Source organism: Sinocyclocheilus rhinocerous, unplaced genomic scaffold (genome assembly GCF_001515625.1).
Source record: "Sinocyclocheilus rhinocerous isolate Xijiao unplaced genomic scaffold, SAMN03320098_v1.1 scaffold480, whole genome shotgun sequence".
In the NCBI taxonomy this organism is placed as follows: Eukaryota; Metazoa; Chordata; class Actinopteri; order Cypriniformes; family Cyprinidae; genus Sinocyclocheilus; species Sinocyclocheilus rhinocerous.
Window position 1 is genome coordinate 753488 of NW_015655401.1, and position 26173 is coordinate 779660.

General features: G+C 37.7%; 1 protein-coding gene across 1 annotated transcript; it reads left to right on the forward strand.

Annotated features, from left to right (window-relative positions):
- Nucleotides 1-4248: 4248 nt before the first annotated feature.
- LOC107718177 (inhibin beta A chain-like) lies at nt 4249-16659 on the forward strand. The gene is made up of 2 exons (XM_016525159.1): nt 4249-4955; nt 15434-16659. Exons 1-2 carry the CDS (start codon nt 4544-4546, stop codon nt 16234-16236), a joined length of 1215 nt encoding a protein of 404 aa, XP_016380645.1. The 5' UTR covers nt 4249-4543; the 3' UTR covers nt 16237-16659.
- The last annotated feature ends 9514 nt before the right edge of the window (nt 16660-26173 follow it).

Sequence of the window (26173 nt, forward strand, 5' to 3'; positions counted from 1 at the left end):
TTACCTAAATAACTTTTGTAGCTTAAATAAGAATCAGTGCATATTGAATTCAAAGAGTAAATACTAAGCAGTGTTTTATTTGTCCTTTTTATTATTCAGTTCCTTAACTCATGTTAAAATGATTACACTAATGTTAAAATGACATTTTTATGTAATGCTCGAGTAAAACACTACCGTTCACTTTCATAAGTTGTTGTAGGGGTGCTTTCTTATTAGAATCAGAATTAGCTTTATTCACTACTTAAGTGTGCGCAAACACAAGGAATTTGTTGTGGTTTTACAGGAACTCGTGGTACATACATACATACAAATAACCATATATATATGACACAAGATAGTTATAGAAGTTCACAGAACTGAGTAAAACTGTTTCATCTGAGCATGTGGCACTTTAAGCATTATCGTATCGCATATTGAATATCGCATTATTTAATGAGTTATCGCATATCGCACTTTTCTTCAATATCACACAGCCCTAGTTTTGAAAGTCTCTTATGTTCACGAAGGCTGCACTGAAAAAAAAATACAGTAAAAACATAAAAACCGTGAAATATTACAATTTAAAATAACTGTTTTCTGTTTGAATATATTATAAAATGTAATTTATTCCTGTGATGGCAAAGCTAAATCAGCAGCAGCCATTTCTCCAGTCTTTAGTGTCATATGATCCTTCAAATATCATTCTAATATGCTGATTATGCTGCTCAAGAAACATTTCTAATTATTATTAATGTTGAAAACAGTTGTGCTGCTTAATATTTTTGTGGAAACATACATTTTTTTCCCCAGGATTCTTTGATGAAATGAAAATTCAAATGAACAGCATTTATTTGAAACATTTTAAATCTTTTAACATTATAAATGTCTTTATTGCCACTTTTGATTAATTTAATACATCCTGTCTGAATAAAAGTATTCATTTCAATCAATCAATCAATCAATCAATCAATCTTATCATCTTACTGACCCCAAACTTTTGAACGGTATTGTACGTGTGTTGTACAACTAGCCAGTATAATTTATAAAATCACCAGAAGTTTGCTTAAGGACTTCAGAAAGTTTGAGGAAAGCTGTTACTCATTTTGACAGACAATAACTCATGGACACATGTAAAAACGTGATTGCTTCAGGAGATGCAGAGGCAGCTGGCAGTGAAAGTTGCAAACATGACTTCAGGTGATTCATTGGCGATGATCAGCGTCTGGTGGAGCAGGTAGAGTGATGAAGAGAAAGAGCAAGGGATCCCGCCTACCATCAGTACCACAGCGTCACTCAGCGCGGCCTGACTCATACAGAAGTGTAGTAGTGGGTGAGGACTATCCTGCCAAAACTCCTTACATCATCAGACTCACAGTTATGACACCATAACATAACACAAGCACAAAATACTACAGGAACAAGCCATTTCTAACAACTTCCAGAGAATAGTTCTCATGTTTTTGTTCTTCAATGCATATGTGGAATTTGACCGCAGAGAGAGAGAGAGAAAAAACTAAGTAGACTTGTGGGTTTGATTAAAGTAATTGAGCGAATGAGATTTATAAAATGATATCTGAAGACAGTAGAAGTTATTCTCAAGAAAAAAAAAACGCAAATTAAAAACACGTGAGAATGCACAGATGATGAGGCCTGTCTTACTCATTCCCAGAGTCCCTCTGTGTGTCATCTATAGAGAGAGGAGGCGTGGCAGGCAGTAGGATGTGTGATGACACCACCTTATGGGCACCTTTCAGAAATAGCAAACTCACCACACGCTTACACACGCTGCCCAGGCGAACATGTGGCAATGCTAAGAATAAGTGTTTAAGAGTTGAGAACGATCCATTGGAGTGTTGTGTTCCTTTCTAAGTGTTAACAAGTCCAGGAATAGATGCAGTGATGCCAGTGGGTGGATGAAGGGCTGCCCGTATGATGAGCCCACGAGACATCAGCAAGAATCTTGGTGAGTTTTTATGCTTTTGCATTTGATTATACAATGAATTACATTTTAAAAAGCACATTCACATTCAAAAATGACAATCGGGACCCCACTGACTTTCACTGTATGAAAAAATAATTTTTTCAAAATACCGTACCCACTGTATGTTTGACAGAAGAAAGTAAGTCATACAGGTTTAGAACAACATGAGGGGGTGAGTGAATGATGAGTTTTCTTTTTTAGCTTTTTAGGTTTGTGATTTTATAATGATTTAAAAAAAAATATATATATAAATATTTTACACAATGACTTTTAAATCAAAACAATACATCTTGGCTCATTAGCCACAACATGGTGCGTGAATGATGAGTTTTCTTTTTTAGCTTTTTAGGTTTGTGATTTTATAATGATTTAAAAAAAAATATATATATAAATATTTTACACAATGACTTTTAAATCAAAACAATACATCTTGGCTCATTAGCCACAACATGCAGGTTTAAAGATGAGAAAAATATTCCAGATCTTAGTTTAAACATATATGCTACCGTTCAAAAGTTTGGAGTCAAAAGTGACAGTAAAGATATTTATGATATAATTTGAAATAGATACTTCTCTTTTGAACTTTCTGTTCAACAAACTGTTTTCAACATAGATAAGAAATGTTTCATGAGCACCAAATCAACATATTACATTACATTTATGCATTCAGCAGATGCTTTTATCCAAAACGACTTTCAAAAAGAGGAACAAAACGATTTGTAAAAGCCAATAATATTAGTAGTACACAATGTCAGGTTTATTAGACAATGACAGAATGATTTCTGAAGGATCACGTGATACTGAGTAATGGCTGCTGAAAATTCAGCTTTGCCATCACAAAAACAATTACATTTTAAAATATTAAAATAGAAAACAGTTAAATTTTAACAATATTTCACAATGTTACTGTTTTTTCTGTATTGTTTTGTCAAATAAATGCAGCCGTGGTGAACATAAGAGACTTCTTTTAAAAATCTTTTTTTTTTTTTTTTTTACAATTTTACAGACCACAAACTTATGAATGGTTTATATGTGAGTGGTTAATAATGTTACTATATCAACCATTAAAATGTAAAAATTTGCTCAGCCTTGACTTTGATCTATAGCTATCATGACTTGAGTTGTTTTTAAAACTTTTTAAAAGTTCAGGAGGGAAAGAGTTAGCCTGTGAGTAATGCTTGTTCACAGGAGCCAAGGAATGAAAGGTGAGATGTGCTCTAGCTCACACAGACACATGTACAGTATGGAGCAGCATGCATCTGTCTGACATACACGCATTGTGGCCGACTAACAGTCCTCATTGGTCTCTGGAGGCGCGAGGTCTGAACTCCACAAACATCTGGAGAAATGCTGCGGCATGTCTGTTCTGCAGTCATGAACATTCCTGCGCTCGGCTGAATCACCTTCTGGGGTTTTATTTCTCTTAATTGTTCTATTTTTTAAATCCACCTAATTTACTGTTCCTGGGATAATTGCTTGAAATCATTTTAAATGATGAGAATGTACGTATTATAACCACAAGAGGGAGTCGAGTGATGTCACTGCCATGCATCACTATGATGTAAATATTAAAGAAACAGACATGAAATGCAAAAATTATATTTAATAAAATGTGATTAATGTAACATTTTAGGTTCATTTAAATAGGCAGAAATGTATTTTTACGAGACTGAAATAGGCGAATCCCTCTTATAAATGTCCTAACTGAATGATTGAATATCTTTTTTGAATGTCTTTTTTTAATGCTCATTTCATCTAGAGGAAGTGCCTCACTTCCCTCCCATGTCTTTTTCTACAAAAATCGTGTCTGAATGCTGTGTGCGCCTAACTGAGCATGAATGAGTGACTCGGTGTATTTACACGTGTGTTATGCACACAGATAGCCATGATAATCATGTTGACCCCTCAACTTTTCCCTCCCCAGGAGATTATTCCACTACACAGTTAGCCAGACTGCACAACAGGTGCCGACGGATTGATGGCTGGAGAGATGAATGATCGGTGGAAAAAAAAAAGAGAGAGAGAGGGTAAGTGCGTAAGAGCAACTTAGATTCTCTGGAGGAAAAAAATGGTACACGTTATTGGAGGAGTCACTGAAGAGAGCGAGAGAGAGAGAGAGGGAGGGAGATGAAATTCAGTGAGTCAGTAGTGAGAAAGATTGTAATAAAGTGAGAGGGAGGGATGAAGAGGAGGAAGGTATAATTACAGACAGAGAAAGAGAGAGGGGACAAACAGTGAGAAGCCAGAGAGGGAAGAATGTGTCTAACTGTCTAACCCTGCCCACTTTCCACTCAACCATTCAACTCCGACACGGGCAGCCGTGCACCGTCAGGTTTCTCCAGAGCTCTGCTGCACAGACAGCGACCCGAAGCTCATCCACCTGCAGGAGGAGCTCACCGAGAAGACCAGCGGTGCTTCGTTCAGCCCTCTCCAACTTTTATCCATGACCGTTCCGTTCAGATAAGGATTATTTTGGACTGGCTCCCGCTTTCCGCATCGATTTGACAAACAAGCCAGTGCGGCGACTGTGATCTTGGCAGCAGAGCAGAACAGGACCGAGGTGTGAGTCTGCCGTCACTCAGGATGTCCTCGCTCATGCTTGTGACAGGGGTGCTGCTGCTCTCCGGCTGTTTGTCAGGGGGCTGCTCGCCCACGCCGGCCGAGAGTGGCTCTCAAGGTGCAGGGCGGCCGGATGATCCCGTAACCCCCTGCCCGTCATGCGCTCTAGCCCAGAAGCAGAAGGACTCAGAGGAGCAGACCGACATGGTGGAGGCGGTCAAGAGGCACATCCTCAACATGCTGCATCTGAACACTCGGCCCAATGTCACACACCCGGTGCCCCGCGCCGCCCTGCTCAACGCCCTCCGCAAGTTGCATGTGGGACGGGTGGGTGAGGACGGCACAGTGGAGATGGAGGAAGACGGAGGGGGGCTGGGGGAACACCGAGAGCAACCTGAGGAGCAGCCCTTTGAGATCATCACCTTTGCTGAGCCAGGTGAGGGATGTTTTAGTGCCTCTTGAGGAAATGTGATGACATTAATAGCTTGTTTGTGGTGCTAAGTGATGAACTCTCACCTGTTGAGTGAGACGGTGGAGAAACGCTTAAGTGCAATGAATCTTTATGACTTAAAACCCTGGTCACATTATAATAAATTTCAGTAATATATTAATTATAATTATGTAATAAGTATAATTAGCATTATATACGGCTTTATATATACATTATATATATATATATATATAAGAATAAATATAGTTATTATATATAAATATAATATAAAAAATTGATTTCTTTTCATATTTTCAGATATACTAGTAACATTTTATAGTAATGTTAAATGTATTAATATTAAGTAATGCATTACATGTTATAATGAATTAACAATGAACAATTTATTTATCTAGTAGCATTTATTTATCTTAGTTAATAGTAATTTCTACAGATATATTTTTACCTTTTGAAATTGTATACATTAACAATTGTTCATGTATTACAAATATGAATTAATGAATAGTGTATTTATAAATTAACATAAATCTAGATGCTGTAATCTGCTGTTGTTCATTTTAATGCCTAACCTAATGCATTAACTTAAAAACTGAACCTGATTTTAAAGTATTATCCAAATATTCATTATAACTGAATTTAATATAATTGATCTGAAGCATTATATAGTCTTTAATAATGCATTAATTTATGATATTTTAAAGTGGGACTTTAATATCTAAATCCATGCCTCCACTATGAATTCAAATGGATAAAAAGTACTTTTTCGGTCATTTTCGGTTTTGAATTGTTTGCATAATTAAGCCAGTTACGCTCAAGACTGTCTGTTCACGGGTTTCCTTTTTAAGATATGCACCACAACGCTTGCAGTATATATTATGTACAGTGGATGTCACCTCAAATGGCTCCACTCAGACTACTGTTTCGAAGGAGTGCTTTTAAAAAGCACTCAGGTAGGTGTTAGCGGAGGTCTGAGGGAGGGAGAGTCATCTTAAGGGGAACACATGCGCTGCAGCTGTGGAGTATTAACACTCTGACTGCGCGCTGCTGCAGGAGGCTCTCGGCGCCGTGCTACTGATATGAAATGAGGAAATGATGCCCCTATTAACAGCTATTGAATGGAGCCACTTAAACATCTTCAGTCCTGCCAAGCAACGGGAAACTGTAGAGACAGCGATTTAATATCAAATGAACACTTTATCATGGTATGCATCCAAACTAAGTCAAGTATTCCCTTAAAATCTACTTAAAAGGATAGTTTGCCCAAAAATTTAAATTCTGTCATCATTTACTCACCCTCAAGTTGTTCCAAACCTGCATGACTTTCTGTTTTCTGTAGAGCACAAAAAAAGATATTTTGAAGAATGGCGATGGGGTCCAATATTTTTGGACCCCAATGTTCTTTAAAAGTGTTCCACAGTGTTCTTTTGTGTTTCACAGAAGAAAGAAAGTCATGCAGGTTTGGAATGATATGAGGGCAGAATTTTCATTTTGGGTGAACTGTCCCTTTGAGGAACCAGTTCGCGTTTTCACAAGGTATCATTCATTTTAAATGTCATACAGTTCATATTAATGCTAATGTTGAGCTTTTGACTCAAAAAATGCGTGTCTGTTGACTTGATGGTATGCTATTCATGCCGTGTTGTTTGTCAAATGATAGAGCAGCCATCTATTTTTAAAGAAAAAACTCTGAAAATGACAAACAATGCTTTTTCTTATTGAATACGCTTATGGAGCCGCCTGTAACAAACACCACATCCCAGTCTGGGATGGGAAGATCCACAAGTACATTCCATTTTTAATTGGTTCCTCATGACTTATTTATAACAATGTCACTGATCCACAAATCAGCATGACACTGCTGTAAAAAAAGCTAACAATATTTGTCTGAATGGGGTGCGGAAGCAGGTTGAAAAGGTCCAATCTCATGGCATCTGGGTTTTTTCCCGCAAAAACAATATAGCAGTGTTTCTAAAGATAACAAGGCTGACCTATCTTTAGACCAGCACCGACCCTGATATGGACTGGCAGTCACATCTGATTCTTATACACACAGACTGACCACCAACAGTCCCACACAGGCTTAATGGGACGATTTTCGCGGCTTGTTAATTGCAGCTATCATTATTGAGCGCAGGAAGGAGCCAGCAAACGCTTGACGATGCTGTCTATTGCGCCCGTTTGCTTACATAAATGAGCATTATGCCTTGATGCTATAAATAGACCTTTTGAATGAACCTAAGATTAAAAAAGGCCCCTCAAAGCCTTTATGTGATTGCAGGGGTGTTAATGATGCTCCAGGGAGAGGGGGTAGAGGGGTAGGGTGGTTCGAACCCATTCAAAACCCACAGGGCTGTTAGCTGGCCATAATTGCTCCATTCATCAAAATATGGGGCCCAGTAATTACTCTGGGCTGCTCTCTTGGTGTGTGGAATGGTCGGGATTTCTTTGAAAGTATCTTAGCGAAACAGAGAGATCAACAAAAGTTTTTTGAAAAGTGAAAAAGCATTCGTGAAAGGGAGTTCACCCAAAAATGAAAATTCAGTCATTTACCCTCAATTCGTTACAAACCTGCAAGACATTCTTTTATCTGTGAAACACAAAATGAGATATTTTGAAGAACATTTGGTGTGCTAACAACATTGGACCCCATTGGATTTAATTGTATAATAAAAAAAAACATTACTGGGACATTTTTAAAAATATCTTCTTTTGGGGTCCACAGAAGAAAATAAGTCAAACAGGTTTGGAATCGCATGAGAACATGATGATTTTTGAGTGAACTATCCCTTTACCGACATTCCAGTGCCAGTTCTGGTCTTCTGGGAAGGATAGATGGTTATATCTGTTGTGATGCACTCACAACGTTCTCTAAACTGTCTGAAGATATGGGATACGAGTGAGACTGACACACTGGAGGAATTCAGGTTAGTCATAGCAGCTCTTCACTTATATGGACATTCGATCTGAATCTCGGGGAGTTTTGCTGATCTGGTGTGGTTAGCTTGGCTTGGTGCTTCTCTGAGCAGCTTCCTGAAACTGCTTAATAGTTGGATTACAGCAGGTCTTAAAGTTCCTTGAGGTTTACTCTGAGAGATGTTATTAACTATTTATTTCCTGTCTTCTGACCCTTGTGTCAACCTGTCTCCTGACGATTCTACCTGAGGTTTCATTATTAGGGGGCAGATAGGTGATAGCTTTGTATTGTACGAGACAAAGCAGTGCAAGACAGTATTATATGTAAAAGCAAGATAGCACTTGATTATGCAATGAATATGTATTGTGCTGCGGTCATCCAGTGAATGATGTAGTGATCAGGGACTGTGATATCACTTTTACATCCTGGTTCAACAATACATGCGACTACAGTGAGGCTTTTTGTTAACACCAGTTTTGGGTGGATGCTGTTTTTATCTAACACAAAAGCAATTGATTTTTAGTCTATTTATAAAGTAATTCAATGATCTGACATCCATTTTGAATACCTTTAGTTTGGTGATTCCCAGTTATTAATCATTTTATTCAAGACTGGAGCAATGGCTGCTGAAAATTCAGCTTTGTCATCACAGGAATAAACAATGCATTAATTAATGATATTGTAAAGTGGGACTTTATCTAAATCCACGCCTCCACTATGGAGTTCAAATGGATAAAAAGTACTTTTTCGGTCATTTTCGGTTTTGAATTGTTTGCATAATTAAGCCAGTTACGCTCAAGACTGTCTGTTCACGGGTTTCCTTTTTAAGATATGCACCACAACGCTTGCAGTATATATTATGTACAGTGGATGTCACCTCAAATGGCTCCACTCAGACTACTGTTTCGAAGGAGTGCTTTTAAAAAGCACTCAGGTAGGTGTTAGCGGAGGTCTGAGGGAGGGAGAGTCATCTTAAGGGGAACACATGCGCTGCAGCTGTGGAGTATTAACACTCTGACTGCGCGCTGCTGCAGGAGGCTCTCGGCGCCGTGCTACTGATATGAAATGAGGAAATGATGCCCCTATTAACAGCTATTGAATGGAGCCACTTAAACATCTTCAGTCCTGCCAAGCAACGGGAAACTGTAGAGACAGCGATTTAATATCAAATGAACACTTTATCATGGTATGCATCCAAACTAAGTCAAGTATTCCCTTAAAATCTACTTAAAAGGATAGTTTGCCCAAAAATTTAAATTCTGTCATCATTTACTCACCCTCAAGTTGTTCCAAACCTGCATGACTTTCTGTTTTCTGTAGAGCACAAAAAAAGATATTTTGAAGAATGGCGATGGGGTCCAATATTTTTGGACCCCAATGTTCTTTAAAAGTGTTCCACAGTGTTCTTTTGTGTTTCACAGAAGAAAGAAAGTCATGCAGGTTTGGAATGATATGAGGGCAGAATTTTCATTTTGGGTGAACTGTCCCTTTGAGGAACCAGTTCGCGTTTTCACAAGGTATCATTCATTTTAAATGTCATACAGTTCATATTAATGCTAATGTTGAGCTTTTGACTCAAAAAATGCGTGTCTGTTGACTTGATGGTATGCTATTCATGCCGTGTTGTTTGTCAAATGATAGAGCAGCCATCTATTTTTAAAGAAAAAACTCTGAAAATGACAAACAATGCTTTTTCTTATTGAATACGCTTATGGAGCCGCCTGTAACAAACACCACATCCCAGTCTGGGATGGGAAGATCCACAAGTACATTCCATTTTTAATTGGTTCCTCATGACTTATTTATAACAATGTCACTGATCCACAAATCAGCATGACACTGCTGTAAAAAAAGCTAACAATATTTGTCTGAATGGGGTGCGGAAGCAGGTTGAAAAGGTCCAATCTCATGGCATCTGGGTTTTTTCCCGCAAAAACAATATAGCAGTGTTTCTAAAGATAACAAGGCTGACCTATCTTTAGACCAGCACCGACCCTGATATGGACTGGCAGTCACATCTGATTCTTATACACACAGACTGACCACCAACAGTCCCACACAGGCTTAATGGGACGATTTTCGCGGCTTGTTAATTGCAGCTATCATTATTGAGCGCAGGAAGGAGCCAGCAAACGCTTGACGATGCTGTCTATTGCGCCCGTTTGCTTACATAAATGAGCATTATGCCTTGATGCTATAAATAGACCTTTTGAATGAACCTAAGATTAAAAAAGGCCCCTCAAAGCCTTTATGTGATTGCAGGGGTGTTAATGATGCTCCAGGGAGAGGGGGTAGAGGGGTAGGGTGGTTCGAACCCATTCAAAACCCACAGGGCTGTTAGCTGGCCATAATTGCTCCATTCATCAAAATATGGGGCCCAGTAATTACTCTGGGCTGCTCTCTTGGTGTGTGGAATGGTCGGGATTTCTTTGAAAGTATCTTAGCGAAACAGAGAGATCAACAAAAGTTTTTTGAAAAGTGAAAAAGCATTCGTGAAAGGGAGTTCACCCAAAAATGAAAATTCAGTCATTTACCCTCAATTCGTTACAAACCTGCAAGACATTCTTTTATCTGTGAAACACAAAATGAGATATTTTGAAGAACATTTGGTGTGCTAACAACATTGGACCCCATTGGATTTAATTGTATAATAAAAAAAAACATTACTGGGACATTTTTAAAAATATCTTCTTTTGGGGTCCACAGAAGAAAATAAGTCAAACAGGTTTGGAATCACATGAGAACATGATGATTTTTGAGTGAACTATCCCTTTACCGACATTCCAGTGCCAGTTCTGGTCTTCTGGGAAGGATAGATGGTTATATCTGTTGTGATGCACTCACAACGTTCTCTAAACTGTCTGAAGATATGGGATACGAGTGAGACTGACACACTGGAGGAATTCAGGTTAGTCATAACAGCTCTTCACTTATATGGACATTCGATCTGAGTCTCGGGGAGTTTTGCTGATCTGGTGTGGTTAGCTTGGCTTGGTGCTTCTCTGAGCAGCTTCCTGAAACTGCTTAATAGTTGGATTACAGCAGGTCTTAAAGTTCCTTGAGGTTTACTCTGAGAGATGTTATTAACTATTTATTTCCTGTCTTCTGACCCTTGTGTCAACCTGTCTCCTGACGATTCTACCTGAGGTTTCATTATTAGGGGGCAGATATTCCAGTGCCAGTTCTGGTCTTCTGGGAAGGATAGATGGTTATATCTGTTGTGATGCACTCACAACGTTCTCTAAACTGTCTGAAGATATGGGATACGAGTGAGACTGACACACTGGAGGAATTCAGGTTAGTCATAGCAGCTCTTCACTTATATGGACATTCGATCTGAATCTCGGGGAGTTTTGCTGATCTGGTGTGGTTAGCTTGGCTTGTTGCCTCTCTGAGCAGCTTCCTGAAACTGCTTAATAGTTGGATTACAGCAGGTCTTAAAGTTCCTTGAGGTTTACTCTGAGAGATGTTATTAACTATTTATTTCCTGTCTTCTGACCCTTGTGTCAACCTGTCTCCTGACGATTCTACCTGAGGTTTCATTATTAGGGGGCAGATAGGTGATAGCTTTGTATTGTACGAGACAAAGCAGTGCAAGACAGTATTATATGTAAAAGCAAGATAGCACTTGATTATGCAATGAATATGTATTGTGCTGCGGTCATCCAGTGAATGATGTAGTGATCAGGGACTGTGATATCACTTTTACATCCTGGTTCAACAATACATGCGACTACAGTGAGGCTTTTTGTTAACACCAGTTTTGGGTGGATGCTGTTTTTATCTAACACAAAAGCAATTGATTTTTAGTCTATTTATAAAGTAATTCAATGATCTGACATCCATTTTGAATACCTTTAGTTTGGTGATTCCCAGTTATTAATCATTTTATTCAAGACTGGAGCAATGGCTGCTGAAAATTCAGCTTTGTCATCACAGGAATAAACTTAATAATATTTTTAAAAAAATATATATAAATATATTTCACAATATTTATGTTTTACTGTATATTTGATCAAATAATTGCAGGGAGCATATGAGACTTCTTTCAGAAACATTAAAACTGACACCAAACTTTTAAATGGTATTGTACATGCACCTCAGGGGTACATAAGTTGGTTCTAAGTGGTCAAAGAGAAAAAAATAAAAAGTCAAATTATATGGGTTTTTTAAATCTATTATTCTATCTTTTCTATTTTCATCCTATCAAATGTCTTCAGACCAATATCAAACTAAATCTGATTCTATATGTTTAAACTGCTTTGGTTTGACAGGAAGCTACTATTTGGGTTTTTCTCCCATAGTGTCTGCTGCATTTAGTTGAATAAAGTTCAAACATTTAGTTTGTAGGTATCTGGTTTGATGTTGATAAAGGCAATACTAAGCCAAAAAAAGGTTGAGAAATACTTTTTTTCAGTCCTGATGTCATCAGAAAGTGTTTACTGGGTTCTCTCACGTCTCTTGGCAGTGTTTCATTTATTAAAAGACCCACTGCATGAATGTAACACCAAGTAAATAATCCTTTGACCTTCTCTGATATTCAACATGCTCAACTAGTTGTTCTCATTATGCATAAAGCAGATTATACACATGATTTTAATGCAACTTTGCTATTTTCAAAACAATCTTGTCCTTGATATTGACAGTGCACAGACACAATATACCAAAATTTCAACATATAAAACAGATAAAGAATAGTGACAATATGATATGAGGAATAATTTGGTGTGTTACGTGACAGTGGGCACAGGTGACCTTTGACCCGAAACTGCAGTACTACTTACAAGCTTCTGAAGTGTCCACCTCACCCAGACCTCATCACCTCAGAGACACGTGGCGTGTGGTTAAACCTACTAGAACGACAAAACAACTACAGTGAACTTTAAAAGACTTACTCAGGAACCAAATCACAATGGTAAAAGAACAGTTGCTTTTTAATATTGAAAGAAAGGCCAACTCTTTTTACTTGGTCACACAGTGCAGCTCTTGTTTGAGTTTAGAGGTGTTCTGATAAGAGATCAGGATAGATAGCAGCACAAAGATAGAGTGACACATTCATCTGCAAATAAGAAACCAGTGCTGTGCTGTTTCTTTCTCAGAAAACATCTGCAGTATTTTTTATAATACATTTATGGTAAAACATTGTTCGTTCCCATTAACCTGCAGTTACTGAGCTGTATTCTTGATTTTTCATTACTTGGCAAAATTTCCAGTCTCTACTATCAACAACTCTCAAAGCAGAATTAAAAAGGTGTTGCGACTGATAAATTAACCGGTTCTATAAGAGCATAACAGAAATTTCAAACAGATTCCATATTAGTATGGTGGCACTGCATTGTTCACTGATCTGTTTGACAACTTAATCCACAGAGTAAGGGAATATTGGCTTTCATTTCAGTTTAAAGGTGAAGTGCGTAATTTCACCAAACAGAATTGCAAAAATAATTAATGTTTCCAAACTCATGCCATTGTTTGAGTTGGCAAAAGTCTTTTCAAAGACTCTCAGCGTTTAAAGTTTTGGGGTTGAATTAACTGCTATGTTTGTATCTGCATACACTCTCAAAAATAAAGGTACAACAGCTGTCACTGGGGCGGTACCTTTTCAAAAGGTACATATTTGTACCTAAAGGGTCTAATTTTGGTACCTTAAAGGTACATATTAGTACTTAAAGTGTACATATTACAAACTAATAGGTACAAAAGTGTACAAAAGGTACCGCCCCAGTGACAACTTTTGTACTGTACAAAAAGTTGGAATAGGACAAAGTATTTTAGCATCCAAACTACACACTTCAGATTTAAAATAGTTCTTCCTGTTATGTGTTAAGTCCATTCAGTGTTTTGTGGGAGTTTTTTGACAATGTGAGATATAATAAAGAGAACAGACTGTCCAGAGATCTCAGAGGCTTTCGTGAGCTTTAAATAGTAATTCATCCTTTTGAATTTAAGCAGCTAGACGCAACAGAAAGCAGCGACGTCTTAAAAACACAGTGCTCATGGCGCAAGACACTGAAAAAAAGAAAAAAAGTGGACCGCACTATGTACCAAAAGTACCGCGATACATATCGTGGGTGGTGTACCGCATTTTTTCGGTTCGGTTAGAATATCGTTACACCCCTAGTATTGAACCTTCTTTAGTTTCATAGATCGCTATTATATACAGTGTCATATGAGATGACTGAGTAAAGAAAAACCTGCAACTGTATTTGTCTAGATAGATATCTCAGTGCCACATTGATGAGCATAATAGATGGTATTTTCACAGCTATGCTAGACTGTCCTTTATATCAGATAACACAGGATTTATTTAGTGTTGACATGTTGACTAAACCGTTGAATTAATAGCTGTCCTGTTGAGGAGGGGTTGGCAGAGAGTCATTTAAGAGAGTCAGTATGTTGGATCTGTAAATCAGCAATGGTTACTGATGCTGAGCTGGCTTATAGCAGACAGTCATGTGCAAGTTATAGGGAAGGCCCTTGTCATAACATAGCCTACATGCTTTATGTACACAAATGGGAGTGCCAGGATTTTAGGAGCAGGAAATGTTTTTTATGGACTGAGGCTATGTGTTGACGAAGGACTGCAGATGGTGGAGATTGACCGCAAAAAGTAAATAGCCTCTCTTACAGAAAGAGAGAAACAGTTTAGTGTAGCAGGCATTACATGTGCTTTGATAATGTTGAGTTGCTTCTCATCTGGTGGCTGAAACAGAGAGAGTTTGTCATTAATAAACTGATCCAGACAGAATCTCTGCATAGAATAGAACTGGAACAGCCGCCATTCACAAAAATCTACACATACCCACCGTTTGACTTTTCGTTTATTAGTTATTTTGGTACAATTGATCATACTTTCAGTAACTAAGAGTGGAGTACCAGGATTTTTTTATATTAATTAAATTTTTTTTTTTTTTTTCATTTTATTTTCAGTTTCAGAAAATCTCTTGTTAGTTTTAATTTTGTTTTAGTTGTTGTTTATTTTATTTTATTCTTAAGTTAATTTCCTGATTCGTATCCTTAAAATGTTTTAAACAATGTTACATTTCAGTTTATTGTCATTGCTATTTAGCAACATTTTCATGTTTACTGCAGGTACGCATCAAAAGTGTCAAGTTTCATAATATGCCATGTATCATAAACTGAAACAAAAATATTATTAAACAAATTATTTAGTTTAGAGTCATAAACGTGTTTTTGTTTAGTTTTTGTTGTTGTTATTGTTTTTAACCAAAAAATATAATGCTTTGCACACCTGCATCAATGGTATCTGGGGTGAAAATAAAACATATTTTGAGAATTTTCACAATTATATTTTTTTAGTTAAACTTTTTTTTTCATTTGTCAGTTTTTGTTTGTGGAGTACTCTTAGCTCCATTTTTAAATCAATTCTGTGGATTTTCCTTCAAAATCTGCACAGAAAGTGTTTGAGCCTCTTTTTCCTTTTATTTCACTTTTTTTGTTAGATTTTCAATTGTCACAAGTTACAATGTGATGTGTCATACAATGCAAACATAAAGCTAACCAATTGCCTCATCTGTATCTTCCACAGGAGATGCCCCTGATGTCATGAAATTTGACATTTCTAAGGAGGGCAGCACTCTGTCTGTGGTGGAGCAGGCCAACGTGTGGCTGTTCCTTAAAGTTGCCAAGGGCAGCCGAGGGAAAGGGAAGGTGTCTGTTCAGCTCCTGCAGCATGGCAAAGCTGACCCAGGCTCTGCGGACGGACCCCAAGAAGCGGTGGTGTCCGAGAAGACTGTGGACACACGGCGCAGCGGCTGGCACACACTACCGGTGCCCCGCACGGTGCAGACCCTGCTGGACGGGGACAGCAGCTTGCTCAGTCTCCATGTCTCCTGTCCAATGTGTGCCGAAGCCGGCGCTGTGCCCATCCTGGTGCCTGCAGAAGGCAACAAGGGCAAAGAGAGAGAACAATCTCACCGACCCTTCCTCATGGTCGTGCTCAAGCCAGCCGAGGAGCACCAGCACCGGCGCAGCAAGCGTGGCCTAGAGTGTGACGGCAAAATCCGCGTCTGCTGTAAACGGCAGTTCTACGTCAACTTCAAGGACATCGGGTGGAGCGACTGGATCATCGCTCCGTCTGGATACCACGCTAACTACTGCGAGGGCGACTGTCCCAGCCATGTGGCCAGCATCACTGGCTCTGCCCTCTCCTTCCATTCCACCGTCATCAATCACTATCGGATGCGCGGGTACAGCCCCTTTAACAACATCAAGTCGTGCTGCGTACCCACGCGCCTACGGGCCATGTCCATGCTCTACTACAACGAGGAGCAGAAGATCATTAAGAAAGACATCCAGAACATGATAGTGGAGGAGTGTGGCTGCTCATAAGACGCCATGAACTCCTAACAAACACTTCAATGTTGGTACAAAGCACATATCAGAGGACTGGCAGTCTGTGTTCACCCACAAACTTTTGAACTGCAAACTCGGGCAGCCTATTTGTTTTTCGATCATTCCAGTAGGACTGATTATTGGAGCGGTCTTTGTGGCACTTTCATATAAAAATGATGGAGGAGAATAAAGCATAATATATTTTTTTTAATGAAGGGAGACTGAGAGGGAACGGGTGCATGGGTCAAAGTGTCAGCCCTCATTCTCTGCACTGCAATAAAGAGACTTATTTTGAAGTGTGGAATTATATATTCTGAGAAGAAGAAAAAAACATGCAACTCTATGCAAGTCAAGTATTATTACTGGATGTTCTTTTTTTATTATTATTATTTGTCTTTTAGCTTTTGTTTAATGTTGTTTTTATTGTCATCCCTTTTCTCACAGACAAAAATTTGTCATTTTTTAGTACATCATTTAGTAGTTTAGTAGTTGTGTTTATTTCATTTTTCTTGAAATACTTGAACAAAAATTAGTCTGACCAGCTGCTGGAGCCAAACTACATTATTATTGTTATTATGATTATTATTATTATATTGCTATTATCTCCTAAACATTCTGAATGTTGATGAAAACTAATATAAATTTGCACTAAGCCAACATTCGTACCATGTGAGCCCCAGAGCATTATGGGCCGCATTCTAGTTGCCATATCAGAGTCTAGAACCATACGCATTTGGAACTTACACATAGTAAACCAAAGACCATACACATCCCTTTCTCAGAGCAAATCCCCAAAATGCCCAGCTCTGTGAATTTATTCAAATTAGGAACAACTGTGTATGGCCAACATAATGTACCATTAACTCAATATAGCACATAAAATAACTTTCATTTTTGTTTGTTTGTTTTTTTCCTGAAACAGCCTCAATGTTAAGATACTTTTTGCTCTCTGTGTTTCAACAGTGTTTGTCTCTACCAATGTATAACAGAGGTCTTAGATTCTGAACTGAAACCTAGCCTTCAAACATTGTTCTCGACAGAAACATTCAGTAAAGAGAGAGATAGAAACAATGTTTCGGCAGTGGCAATCTGCTTTGTCAGATTCACAGTACAAGACACTAAAGGAACTTACTGTGTTTTATGTAGAGTTATGCAACATATGGTGATATGTTGCCATGTTGTACAAATCAAAATATGTATTTGTCATGTTTTATATCTAATTTATTTTGCAGCATATTCTTTGCTTCACTATTAAAGCTGAATTGTACAACTTCATCTTTTGGTTTAAGTCAACAGTGTGTGTTTACCAGGCCAGATGATAATCTGCATTTCAACACTAAATGCAAGTTAGTTTGGGTTTCACTAAATGTAGTCCAATTAAGTATATATTTTTTGCAAATCAACTGACAAATCGGTCACGTAACCCCAAATATCAGCACTACACAGCCAAAGCAGATGCTGTGCAAACTGTGAACACCTCAAGGGCTGTTTTCTGTCTTTTTTAGCCTGTTGGGAGGTTTCACTTGTAAGGAGTCAAAAGAAACATCTAATATATATAATGTATTATATATACTAATCTGACTGATATTCCAGTAAAAAAAAAAAGTAATTAATTAATTATAATAATAAATTAATAAATAGTCATGGCTCAGATTTGAAGTTACACACTACAATTAAATTTTTTTTTTATTGTACTTGAAATAAGTCAAAATAAGAAAAAAAACCCCCAAGAAATTATGCTCCCCATGGCTGCACTTATTTGATCAAAAGTACAGTGAAATGTAATATTGTGAAATTTGACAATATTACAATTTAAAATAAGTTTTTTATTTGAGTATACAGTAAACTGTATACAGTATTTTTATGATGGCAATTTTCAGCATCATTACTCCAGTCTTCAGTGTCACATGATTCTTCAGAAATCATTCTAATATGCTGCTTTGCAGCTTAAAAAAACATTTTTGATTTTATTATCAATCCTGAAATCAGTTGTGCTGCTCAATATTTTTTGTGGAAACCTTGATAATTTTTTCAGGATTCTTTGATGAATAGAAAGTTCAAAGAACAGCATTTATTGGAAATAGAAATCTTTTTTAACATTATAAATGTCTTTACGTTTGATCAATTTAATGCATCCTTCCTTGCTGAATAAAGTATTAATTTCTTTCCAAAACTTTTGAACAGGTGTGAAAATCACAAACCGATATGTATTATAAGTACATGGTTTTCTATTTAACATAGTCAAAGCATAAAAGGCCTTCAATAAGAGATATGTGCACTTACAGGGGGACCTTGTCAGCACACCGGCATGCTGTGTCAGGACAAGAGATGTGACCCAGGGGTAGAAAGGTAATTACCGCTATCATCACTCAGCAAATAAAACCCCCACAGGTCCTGTGAAAAAGAGCCTCTCTCTCTCAGAGGAGGACATAATCTCTTCCCCATAAACCCTTCATGCCATTTAGAGCACAGCAACAGAACACACAGCTGATTTATCACTAATCATCATTTGAAACAAATCTCTCAGCATAGAAACGCAAAAAAAGATGATCAGAGTTCACATGCTTACCAATCATTTCATAGCTGCCTCCATTATAATTAACGTGACAAGTACTTTCATATGACTTCTGCCTTTGAAGATCCAGTAAGAAATATAGGTCAAGGTCAGTTCTCTTTTCACTTAGTCTTGCTAACTTTACAGAGACGTTCATTTCGCTTAGACATCTTGACGTTTGAGGCTTGAGGGTGTTTACATGAGTCTTTAATTATCCGCCTATATCCACAAACAATAGTGCATGTGTAATATTGCTGGTGACTGTTATCCAATGCGTCACACATGCATGTGTGCCTTTATAGTGCCATAAAAGGAATTCACATCTTTGTTGTGTCTACTTGTGTTGATAACTCTACATCCTCTGGTAACATTCATCAGGAACCATAAAAAAGGGATGATGAACCAAAACAGACACGGCAGAGTTCAAGTTCATTTCCTTGTGAAAATTTTTCCACACAAATACAAACCGCAATTTTAAATGAATTAATTCTAATATTATTTAATAATTTGTATATATTAATCTACATTTACTAATGTCATATAATGATTTATAATTAGCTATTAACTGACTTTCTGTTTAGAAACAAGCTGCTTGCAAACTGTTGCTGCCATCTAAGATTGACAATGTATATCATCAGTAGACCTTGTGAGGTATAAACATCACATGATGCATTCCTGTCCTTCAAGGACATGAGCTTGGAGAACTCAAAATACCCCCGACAGGAGAATAAAGGCTGAGAGGAGGGGGCTGGATCTAAAGAATCTGTGTGGGTGTTAAGCATTGTCAATCCTCCAGGAATAAATGTGTTTGGAAGGGTGTTTGTATATGTTATAAGGGCTGAGGTGTTTATTTAACACCTCATCTGTCAAAATGAAGACAGGGGATGTGTTTTACATGCCTTCTAAAACTTGGACTCTGTATATACCATCTCTCTGACAGTATGACACATTTTAAACCCCTGAATGGGACATGGTGGCCTTGAATCTGGCCAGCGCCTTCCCATTCATATTTACAGAGAGTCTCAATGCTGGCTTACATTAAATTCAATATTGGCTAAGTTCCCCATTCAAGAGTTGTGAAAACTGGTAGTCTGTTGCATGCATATGTAAAAAAGCTCTTTTTGAAATACTGGCTGAAGGACAGATTGAAACATGAAGTACAGTGGTTTTCTGAGCACTGTGAAACAACTGATATTGGCACAAATCTTTTTAACAAAAGGTTCCTCAAATTTCATCTCAGTGGCCCTAAAGACCTAAAGTAAGTTAAAGGAATATTCTGCGTTCAGTAAACTTAATTAACAGCATTTGTGGCATACCCCAAAAATTTATTTCAACTCGTCCCTGGAGCTTTCTGTAACGGAGCCGATGTGACGAGAGGCATGTGGATCCATATGCAAGCTTTTATTTACAGGCAGGGTCAACACAGGCAAGAGTCGGACACCAGCAAACAGATATGTAGAGGGCAAGACAAAAGAGGAATCCAAACAAAAGAGGAATCCAAAACAAGCAACAATCCAATCGAGGTGCAAACACAGCCCGAATCAGCAAGGCAAAGGGTAAATCCAAGACAGGCTATAAACTTCAGGGCAGGCAGAAATCAGACAGGACGAGATAACAGGCTAGGATCAAGACACGGGAAAACAGACTATGAACAAGGCTAGACTCATGAACTTGGAAGGGCTCCGTAAAGTAGCTATCCCTAGGTGAGCGATAAATGCTGAACAATACTCGGCATTGAATGGTGGTGTGAGACTGATTTATATAGTGTGTGTTATTGGTAGCAGCTGTGTGTGATTGGTTTCAGGTGAGCTTGTGATTAGTGCAATGGAGCATGGGAAATGTAGTGAATCAGCAAGGCAAAGGGTAAATCCAAGACAGGCTATAAACTTCAGGGCAGGCAGAAATCAGACAGGACGAGATAACAGGCTAGGATCAAGACACGGGAAAACAGACTATGAACAAGGCTAGACTCATGAACTTGGAAGGGCTCCGTAAAGTAGCTATCCCTAGGTGAGCAATAAATGCTGAACAATACTCGGCATTGAATGGTGGTGTGAGACTGATTTATATAGTGTGCGTTATTGGTAGCAGCTGTGTGTGATTGGTTTCAGGTGAGCTTGTGATTAGTGCAATGGAGTATGGGAAATGTAGTCCAGGGTGATGTGTAACAGTCTGTGTGGTGTGAGAGTCAATATAAAGGGAGGGCGACCTCTGGTGGCAAGCAGACGGAAGTTCATGGACAGGATTCGTGACACTTACGGTGAGGCACTAACAATGGTAGAGACTGGGCCGATTTTTGGAAGATTTAAAAGCAGAAATGTGCAGCTTTCAAATTCATAAATGCACTTACATTGAAGGCTGGAATGCAGTACATGACTTTTAAAATCTGAAGAGATTTTAAAACACTAGGCGTCATATACTTGTAGACTTTGTAAATGGTTACAGAGAAAAATTAGAAATCATGTACTAAATGACTGAGGATCACTCACTATCAGACCTTCAAGTTGCTCTAAACACAACAAACTTGCGTAGAAACAAACGCCTAATTACTAGAAGCCACGTGACAAAAGATTACAATGTGTTCTAAAATCAACTCAAAATATCAAACATGATTGATATGCCTGGATCTAACTTTCGATAACTAGTGTCAACTCCTCCAGACTGTAAACCAGGGTGAAAAAATCTGGCCAAAATTCACGTAGTGTTATCCAGCCTTATTGAAATTCAGTTGTTCACACTTACATTTAATAAATAGACTAAAGGTTTTGCGTATTTGGCGTGCTGTCCGAGGGGAGGGCTCCGAGCTCAGAATTTGGCCCGAACCCAGAGAAGCCAACCATGATGTATTAGCTGAGCTGTAAAGCTGTTTAAGCTTTAAACGGTTAGTATTCAATTTTTCACACCAAAATCATTTTAGCACACATATCGTTTACAGACGACATTTTAAAATTAGCATTTTAACATTTACAGATCGGCCCTATTCAAGAGAACAACTTCCTATGAAACCTGCACAAAGTATCAGTAATATAATAATAAAAAGTCGCTGCAGCCAGGGAAGTCTGTGACTTTTTTTCTTCGTAATAAATTACTTGCACAGATGAAATGCAATAACAAACGCTGTCATGTTATCTTGTGTTCAGAGGTCGAATGTTTGAGAACGTAATCATGTGAGACCGTTCTGTGAGGCAATTAAACCAAATCATCTTGATGACAGATTTTTGCATTTCAGCTAAGCCATTTTGGCATTTCAGATTGACTAAAACAATATTTTAGATGGTGTGCAATGTGATCGGTCCGCTGGTTAATCCAGTGCCCAATCACATGATCTGTTGAGGCGAAGTCACGTTTTTAGTTACGCATCCAGGAATTTTATTGTTAAATGTGTTTTTATCATAATTTATGCACATTTTATACAGAATGAAAAAAAAATCCACCTCATTTAAGAGTTTTTTTATGTGCATTATAAGATTTTATGCACATAAAATTACCTTGGGGTTTCCATTCAACATTTCTAAATGCAATATCCCAAAATTTGAAAACGCAGCTACTGTAATTTGGTGGTCATCAACATTGTCACAAATGCTGCCAATTGAGCTTAACTTGTACTGAACCCGGAATATTAATTTGACCACCATAATTACAATGTTCTAGAGAACACATGCTGTGTGTCTGGGTGTTAATCTAATACCTGATGTGCACTTGACTTTTTCAGACAGCCCAGGCTGCCTATTCAAGTCTCAGAAGCAACAATGGTACCATGGCTCTGACAATGGCTCCCTCCTGGGAACGCCGGTGAAGGGAGAGCTATCTCAAGGTTGTCAAGAGCTTAATCTCATGCCAGGCTTCTGAGGGGTTGTGCAAATCTTGACACTCTTTTCAGGGCGATAAAAAAGTCTGAAAGATAGAAAAGAAGTAAAAAAGCTTGCTGCCTTGGCCTACAGTAGAAGTCCACACAAGGTGGTCTGTTGTTTTCAAGGCTGAGAACAACGTATCATGTCTGCTGGTCTGGTCAGCTTTCTCACTTTGACAATAAGAGTGAGAGTGACTGGGAAATCTAACACTCATCTCTTTGTCTGCGGAGAAAAACTAGAACGGCAGCCTACAGACTGCACGGCTCCTGTGTTATCACTACAAACCTCCTCTTCCCTTTTTTTCCACCCCTGACTCCTCTTCTCTCCGCCGAGACATAAACTCCTTTATATTGCATAGTATGTGGGCTTGAACATGGACGCAGGTAAAGTAATACCTGCAGAGGGCACAGAAAGTGCATTCAGGACAAGAGAAAGATGGCAGATAAGACCCTGGTTGGCGATGGAGAGCACGGCCCTACACAGATCTGTCCATTTGTGCACCGACCCAAAATCCCATCAATGGTTTTATCATGCCATTATCAGGGAAACAAAGGGTGTCTTGCAGATTCTAATTAGTGCTATACCAAAGTATAATTTTTATACTAAACATCTCTGACCTCTAAGGGTACATTATGTTCACCCAATAACGATGTATTAAAAACAGAAATGTTTTACCATTGCTTTTTTAAAAAGTTTTGCGTACAGTTAACAACGTTGTCAAAACAATCCCCACACACACATAGATCAGCGAAAATGACTAAAATGTTATGTATGTACTGTATGTATGATGTTGAGTTGACAATAGCAGTAGCTTGAGTTTTGTTGAGGACAAAAATCTGTAAACATCTTGTTCTTAAAGCTTTAATAATTATAACATAGTATGGCTTTATGGTATTTAGTCTATTAACACATGAAAGCACAAACTGCTTATATCAAAAATGTCTGTAATTTGGCCTAGCCTATATCTCATAACTCCCTTACATTACATTAAATTGGCCTAGCTTTTGACGCGTTTAGGAATTCGCGTGCGCTAAAGAAATGAGGGCGCATATGAGTTATCAAATTGTTATCACTCGCGTTTTACTACTACATCTTGTCTAAAATTTATTGCTGCCATCTTGTGTTGACATTGTGAAACTGCATAGGCCTATTTTGTAAATTATGCTTGGCGGGCCACATAGGCTATATAATATAGACTATTTAAAACAGATGCGGGCCGCTTAAAATTCATCCACGGGCCGCATTTGGCCCGCGGCCGTAGTTTGGACACCCCTGCCATAAACTGAACACATAGGCCTAATACACGCAGGCATGACATCGTTTTCACAAATTAACACAATAACACACATTTATTGTCATATCTATGAATTCATTTAAATATATATTAAAACACATTTCATACATACAATAAGACTTTTCAATTAATTAATTTTAATGACTTTTTGGAGCATAAAGTAAAAAATGTCAGGGTGATACATGTGTCCTGATATTATGGCAAAGAAAAAGCCTTGTTAAAAAAATGACATTATTGAAAAGAAAACTAGGCTACTTTATCAAGTAATTTGTTTTTGTTTTTTTCAGGGAAAAACAATTGTTTAACAAACTGCCTCAGTACTTATTAATATTTGAAAAACTATCCGCCAAATTTAAAGTCATGTTCTGCAAAGTACATTGACATGGATGTAAAGTTGATTTTTCCTTGTCATTTAAGTTTGACTGTTTTAGATATGCATTGCAATTCCTGCTTAACAAACATGCACACACATCAAAGCTTGTAATGTAATTTGCCTTTCAGCTTGCAGCTTTTGACTCTTTTTATTCTTCATTTTCACTGTTTTTAAGTCACTGCATCAAAAAAAGATACAACAATTAACAGTAACTTTTAATAGAAGTCATTCAGCTAGAGTGTAAATATCCCACAGCAATGAATGCCACAGATATTTTTGGAGAAAACCCAATAAGCGAAGGCCACTTAGTTATTAAATGAAGACGAGATGGATAAAAAAAAACATTGTTTTCTTCCACTGTCATTTCTTGTCCTCCCGCAGAGAACTTGCACGTCTTTGTTCCTTAGTTACTATTTTTTTTCTGTTTGTTTTATAGTTGTTTTGAATGCGTCTTGCTTCAACTTAATATTCTACATTTCCCTGAAGACACCAGCAATATAATGCAAATTAATGGCAACTAAAAATCCCCTGTCCTCTCCGAGACACATTATAATTCTGTTTCCCTCATGTGCCAAAAGTAAACAACACAAAAGAGTCACTTCAGGCAAAGGAAGTGGTGCATGCTGTTCGTTTGATGAATCTGCATTCCTATCACATTTCGTTTGTGTATCATAGTAAACTATAGTAAACTCTCTTTCCATGCCACAAATGTGTAAAGTTTATTCAAGCAGTCCTCTGTGCACAACATGGATCTTATCTGTATGAACAAAGACCATACTGGTGCAAAGGGAGAGTGCAGAGCCAGTGGACTGAGTGAAAGAAGATAAATAAGGAAAAGTTTCAGCAAACAGACAAAGTGCAGTGACCCTCTTGACAGGTTAGTCAGCGCTTCTTTCGGAAACACTTGGTCGGAGTGGCTGAGGCAGCTCAGCAGGTGGTGCAATATTTACCAATCAAAATGCCATGAAAGTCCCGCTCTGACAGGACTGCTCAACATCACTCAGCAAAGCACTTATACCATGTAATTATTTATGACTTCAAATAAGCAATGACTTTGAACAAAGCGAAGACATTGAGAAAAACAAGCTTTTGTGGATCTGTACAGATAACAAGGATTGCCCCATTAAATAAAAAGGAGCAATCTTTATAACATGTACCACACGTGTCAAAAACATGATTATTTGTCTGCATCTATTCATTTATAATAATAATAATAATAATAATAATAAATACCTACTTACAATGGTTGAATATACTTCTTCTAAGCATGTTTCTGTATTAAAATTATATTTATATAGGTGATAGAATTGTCCTGATAACATAATGAGGAGAAACACTTATTAAAAAAATGAAACAATACTAATAATAAACAAATTAAACAACTTGTTGTTTATAATAGTTTTATCATTCCTTTAAAAATGTTAACAAAACTGCTTTACTGATTAATAATATTTTTTAAAATTTTATTTACAAAATTAAACATTCAGAACCATAAAAAATATAAAACAGGAAATGATATCATAGAGATGACCCCTGCAGACCTTCATGAATGTATGTGAAGGTCAATATGTCACTTATTTTATAATTTTGCATTTTTTATGACAAGGCAATGTTAGTTCAGATTGCAAAATGTCATGTGGCTTCCTAAAACACACACAGACACACACACACACACACACGCACATATATATATATATACAGTGGGTACGGAAAGTATTCAGACCCCCTTAAATTTTTCACTCTTTGGCGGTTTAAGAGTCACGGTTTCGTTATGGTTACCGTTATGGTATGTGCTATGTTTAGGCAAAAACTATACTGTCAAATAAAAATAAAGAAAATAAGAATAATCTAACTACAAGCAA

What these genes read in the sequence shown, in the direction of transcription:
- LOC107718177 (XM_016525159.1), top strand. Translation starts at nt 4,544, where the DNA reads ATGTCCTCGCTCATGCTTGTGACAGGGGTGCTGCTGCTCTCCGGCTGT. An exon ending in CATCACCTTTGCTGAGCCAG is followed by an intron (nt 4,956 to 15,433) that starts GTGAGGGATGTT and finishes TATCTTCCACAG; the next exon opens with GAGATGCCCCTGATGTCATG.